Source organism: Sesamum indicum, linkage group LG4 (assembly GCF_000512975.1).
Source record: "Sesamum indicum cultivar Zhongzhi No. 13 linkage group LG4, S_indicum_v1.0, whole genome shotgun sequence".
Taxonomy (NCBI): Eukaryota; Viridiplantae; Streptophyta; class Magnoliopsida; order Lamiales; family Pedaliaceae; genus Sesamum; species Sesamum indicum.
In genome coordinates, this window is record NC_026148.1 from 4,870,944 (window position 1) to 4,876,821 (window position 5,878).

Consider the following 5,878-nt stretch of genomic DNA (forward strand, 5'->3'; position numbering starts at 1 on the left):
ATCGAACCGAAATGTTCGATTTTGTTCGGTAAGAATCAAACTTATTTTGGTTTGATTTGATTTTTGTACCGAATTAATTGAAAATTATTATAAAAATTAATGTTAATTTATTTGTTATAATTATTAACAATTATAATAATTATGTGTCAACTATAAAATTATTATTTTTTATTATAAATACTTATATTGAAATATTTAATATTTATATATATTATTATTATATTTATATATACTCATAATATAATATATTCATATATATATACATAATTCAGTATTCGATTGGCTTCGATTAACCGACATAAAAATTAGATAACCAAAATCTAAAAAATATAACTGTCCGAATTTTCGATTTAGTCGGTTTTCAATCGATTAACCGAAATTGCACACGCCTCATAGAGTGATTGATAAATAATAATCTAAGTGAATTGGAAGAAAATAGACATATTTTTTGGATCCGAATTGGTACATTAACCTAAGTGAATTGGAAGAAAATAGACATATTTTTTGGATCCGAATTGGTACATTAACCCATAGATATTGATGGGTACAGGCCCAACCCAAATTCAATTTATATTTTTTTAATGGGTTTGAGTCTGTGTGTAATAATATTCATTGGGTTTGGGAATGGATCTTTGAATTAATTTATAGGTTTGGGTAGGGTAAGAACCTACTCGTTGACACCTAAGGAAGGAAAGAATATAGTTTTAATTAAAGTTGTTTGGTATGATAAAAAAAAAAAAGAGTAAAATTTAAATACTTCTACTTATTTGACACAAGAACAATAGATTGAGAAGAAAAGACAGCCGGACAGCTTGTTTGATTTTAATCTCAACGATAATCACCAATACTTGAATCCTTCCTTAGTAAAAGGAAATACATGTTGGATTTATTAATCCAATAATTGTTAGATCCATAATCCGACGTTGGTCTTATATGTAAAATAATTATGTATTATGGATTGGCGATGTTTAGGCCCAATAAAGTGATGAAATAAAGTTTCAGTAATTTGTGTGTTAATGTATCTGATACGATGTAGGGCTTTAATGTGTAGAGACTGAAGCCAATTTCAGTATTAGCGATGGGTCCCCAAATCATACGGTACAGTACAGTACGATCTTTTCGATATATCTTTTGACATCCCATTGTGAGAGAGATGAGAGAGAAATGAAACTAAAGGAAACACTGTGAAACCGTGTTGATCTGGAAGACTGTTGACATGATTCAATTTAGTTCCCTATAGCTATGAATTCAGGTACGCTTCCACATTTATGTTTATCGTATTTTTTAATGATTCATAACGATTGATTCTTAGATTAATAGTGATTGTTGTTTCACTACCAAGTATTTATTTGAAATCCAACAATACAAAGAACGAATGGGTGTAATCATATGAAGTGTGGTTTGTTTTTGTATATGGAATCCTTGTTGGTGTCTGTTTTTTCATGTAATATTTTCTTTGTTTCGGACATACAAGTGTATTAAGAAGCTAAGAAATTCTTGAACCATGTCACGGAGTCCTTTGCGTATCTCTTGAGGTTGTCCTTATAGTCCACATAGTACAGACCAAATCGCGAGCTGAATCCAGCTCCCCATTCCCAGTTATCCAGCAACGACCACACGAAGTACCCTCGCACGTTGCAACCGTCTTCTCTGTGAGTGTCGATCGATAAACGTTGACAAACTTGAGTTGGTAAGAATATTACAAGATTTAGAGTATTGGAAACTAAAGATTTGATGCTAGAACGTACTTGATAGCAGCTAACAGGCTCGTCAGATAGTCGTTGTGATACTTGATCCGTTTTTCATCCTTGAGAGCATTCTTGATGGACACAAACGGGCTGTTTCCATCGTCCATTCCTGTTGATCGACGACAGAAAAGAACACATGTGAAGGGAGAACGAGGGTTGTTATGAAGCCTTCAAACGACGTTACGTATGAACTAAATAAGGAGGATGCATGATTTAAGGTTTGAGATTTACCGTTTTCTGTAATTATTACAAGGGGGTTGTCGTACTTCTGCCTAATGTAGTTCATCAGACTTCTTATCCCATCAGGCACGATGTACAACCATATCGAATTCGCCTGCATTCCAGAAAAGCAAACAAGAGTTTCACTTACGAAGATTCATAGCTTCAATGACTGAAACAGTAAGCATGATCATGTAATAAAATTATGAAATCTCTCGATATCAGTCGACTCCTCTAACATAAAGGAATTTACTCGGATTGTTCGAATACTACAGTGAGGAACATTGTGAAAATCTGCATACATACCCTGTCATGTACAGGCCTTCCTAGTGCAATTGCTGCAGACAGTAAGAAAACAGTAACAATTACATAAAAATGGATCAAATGAAACGAAAGACGAAATCTGAGACTGTAATTAGTCTAAAACGTACGTAGGGTGAAAGCACCCGAGTCTGCAAGGGAGTCATTGAGCAGAACGCCGATTATGTTGGTGTTATTTTCATTTGCATACCACGTAGTGTAGTGATTTATGCCGATAAAATCAAAGGCACCCTTCACCTGAGCGGATTGCGCCTGAGAAAATTTAGGCAGTCGTGTTCCAACTCGGGCTCTCATCGACCTCGGATAGTCCCCACGAATCAGAGGTTCAATAAACCTACGTACGTTGAACAAAAAAGGTGTGATCATGAGTATCTATATCTAGAGCTGTACCGTTGCTGTCTGAGGCAAAAGAAGCAGAGATCGAGTCCTTACCAACCCAAATTAAAATCGACCGCTCTTTGTGCTGCTTGAATATCAGCTGAGGTGTTTGTTGCCGGTTCATACCAGAAGGAGTCCAACGTTATCCCGATTGATCCTTTTTGTTTTGGCTACAACGGCGAAGATCTTATTTAATATCGCGATGATTTTACACATCAAGCTGTATAATTAAGTAGTTTTGTTTCATCTACCTGGTACTTCCTTTTATAAATGTCGACAACCGTTGCATGTGAAAGAAGGACGTTGTGACCGACTATATAAGGCTCGGTTGCAGAGTTTCCGACCGTACAAAAGGTACGGAGCAGGATGGAACATCGACCGGGCGCCTGAAGCCCCACATCATAGCCTTGTACAGCAAACGTGTGGGGCTCGTTGAACGTGATCCAATACTTCACTCTGTCGCCAAACGCCTTGAAGCACGTTTCAGCATACGTGGCAAAGTCCTTTCTGTCGAAACGAGTAAAATTTAAGTTTTATTATTTAAATGCTTCGATGCATAAGAAAAGAAAATAATGTTTACGTATGAAGGATGATACTTTACATGCTTTGAGGGCTCAACCATCCCTTATACCCGTCTTCGAGGCTTTGAGGGAGATCCCAGTGGTAGAGCGTCACGTATGGTTGGATTCCTATACACGCGACAAGACATTAATTAGTTTGATGTAACAAAGGTTGTTTGTTACAGTGTAAGATCATCTACCGTTGGCAAGTAAAGCATCGATCAGCTTGTTGTAATGATCGATCCCAGCTTGGTTGATTACCCCCGTACCATCTGATAACAGAAACGCAACACAAAATGGCAACTTCATTAGAGAAAAAACATCGAATTCTGTCGTGTTGAGACATAAGCGGATGAGCTTACTAGGATAAATCCTGGACCAGGCAATCGAAAACCTGTATGCATCCATTCCCATGTCTTTCATGAGCTGTATATCTCCCTACATCAACACGAAAACAAATGTTCTTGGTCCAAATTTTAACGACGTTGTCTCATAACAACGCGCATCATAGCGCTGTATATCTCCACAAACGAGCATCATTCCGATCAAGACCCGAAAACTTACAGTGTAGAGGTGATACTGATCATTCGCTACATCGGCATTGCTAAAATCAATCACTTTTCCTGGAGCAAAAAACATCATCAAACACTGTATGATGAGACAGAGAAACAAAAGTTTTTGTAACTTATGAATGTTTGAACAATTATGAAACTGAGAGCAAATTCAAAGGTAGCTTTGTCTGAATTCTGATGAAGGTATTTTGATGTGAAATTTACCAAAAGAATGAGCAAACTTGTCCCAGATTGTCGGACCCCTTCCGTCCTCCTTAACGGCGCCTTCGTACTGAAAATATTATCAAACATAAGTAATAATATTGGCAAAACAGAGAGTTTTGAGTTTCTACAGCCAAGAATAGATGTAAATAACACACGGATTGGATTTTTTATTTCAAAATATATCGCATTATTTTATTTTATTAAATATATATATATCACGTTCAAAACGACTGCGTTATCCATTTTATCTAAGTAACGTAGCGTGTATATATTAAACTGAATAGAAGATTCAGTAAAAAATTTGAAAACAATTTCATATTTAAGGCAAATTACAACTACCACCCTAAAAGTTTGTTATAATTACGAATACCTTCATCGTTAATGAAAATTATAAATACCCGCAAATGAAATATTATGTAGCCTTTCGACAGTCACATGGAAATTACAACTTTTCCCTTGCTGATTTTTTTTTTAAAAAAAAAATACAAAAAAAGTTAAGGATGTGTAGAGCAAATAATCCATAACACATATTAGTGCATAAAATATTTTTATTTTTTTAAAAAAAATATATAAAATATAATTCATAATCCAAAAAAAGGACATTTTGTCCATTCACTACAAAAATTGAATGAAAACCTGACGAGAACTAAAAAAAATCATAGTAAGAAAAGAATCAAACAAACCTTTTGTGAATTACAAGGATAAAGTCCCAAAGTGGGAACACAAGAAACTATGACACCTATAATAAATTAAATTAAAAAAAAAAGAAGTAAAAATAAATAATTAATTAATAAATATTCCCTTAATTAATGAATGAAAATTTCAAGAATGTGTCTCAATTCTTGCAGTCATTTTCTGCGAATCAATAATTGTCTTTTCAATCGAAACAAACAAATCTCACAAGATCCCCAACTTCACCCCTTTTGTATTAATGAATTATTTAAGGAAATGATGAAAGCAATATTTTTTTTAATATTGTAAATAAATAAAATATTTTACTCTTATATTTTTTAAAATAAAGCAATTTATCTATTTAGACAGTAAGGTAAATTGCTTTATTTTAAAAAGCAAAAGAGTACAAACTGCTATTTTTTCTATAAGGGATAATTTGCTCAAATGTAATATCACAAGGGGCTAAATTGCATTCAACCCTTATAATATATAAAAATTTGAATGGAAAAATATTAATTTGTTGGGGTTTAATGCAATTTAACCCCATGTGATATTGCAAATGCGCAAATTATCACCCTATAAAAAGAACAGCAAATTACTTCTTCTATTTTTTAAAATAAAGCTATTTATCCCCTTAATTTTAAAAAATACAGGAAAAGTAAATTGCTAACTTTTTTCAAGTAATATCACAGGGGATAAATTGCAGTGGATGTTATTGGGAAGAAACAACAGATAGGATTGAATGTGTGTGGTGCATATGTCTGCAAAACATATGAAACTGAAGAGGAAAAAGAAAAACAAACCTGAAAAGCTGAAGAAGCAGTTCCGAAAACGAAGCCCTTTGGAAAGCTTCCTCTGCTTATTATATTCTGAGCAAAGCATGTTGGGATTCCGACACCCACAACATACATAAATATTATCAAACCAATAATATTATTATTATTATTGTTATTGCATTTCCTCACCAACATCATTCTATCTATATATGTACTCTTCTTCTCTTTTTCTTGCAGAAGATCACATACACACACGTACGGGTCTCTGTGTGTGTGTGTGTGTTCTATATATATATCTATAGAGAGAGAGAGTGGAGACGGCGGCGGTGGCGGTGGAGGTGGTGGAGAGAGAGAGAGATGGTGGTGGTGGTGGTGGGAGAGAGAGTGTGTGTATTAAGAAATATATATATATATATAAGAGCAGCATG

The 5,878-nt window shown here is 34.4% G+C and overlaps 1 protein-coding gene across 1 annotated transcript; it reads right to left on the reverse strand.

Moving 5' to 3' along the window:
* LOC105160028 (beta-glucosidase 6) lies at window positions 1,377–5,821 on the reverse strand. Its single transcript, XM_011077287.2, has 13 exons — window positions 5,478–5,821; window positions 4,003–4,069; window positions 3,791–3,849; window positions 3,589–3,664; window positions 3,427–3,498; window positions 3,268–3,355; window positions 2,918–3,173; window positions 2,721–2,836; window positions 2,399–2,622; window positions 2,274–2,305; window positions 1,980–2,082; window positions 1,749–1,857; window positions 1,377–1,650 (listed from the first exon to the last, which is right to left on the reverse strand). The coding sequence occupies exons 1-13, from the start codon at window positions 5,646–5,648 to the stop codon at window positions 1,479–1,481; spliced, it is 1,545 nt and encodes a 514-aa protein (XP_011075589.1). The 5' UTR covers window positions 5,649–5,821; the 3' UTR covers window positions 1,377–1,478.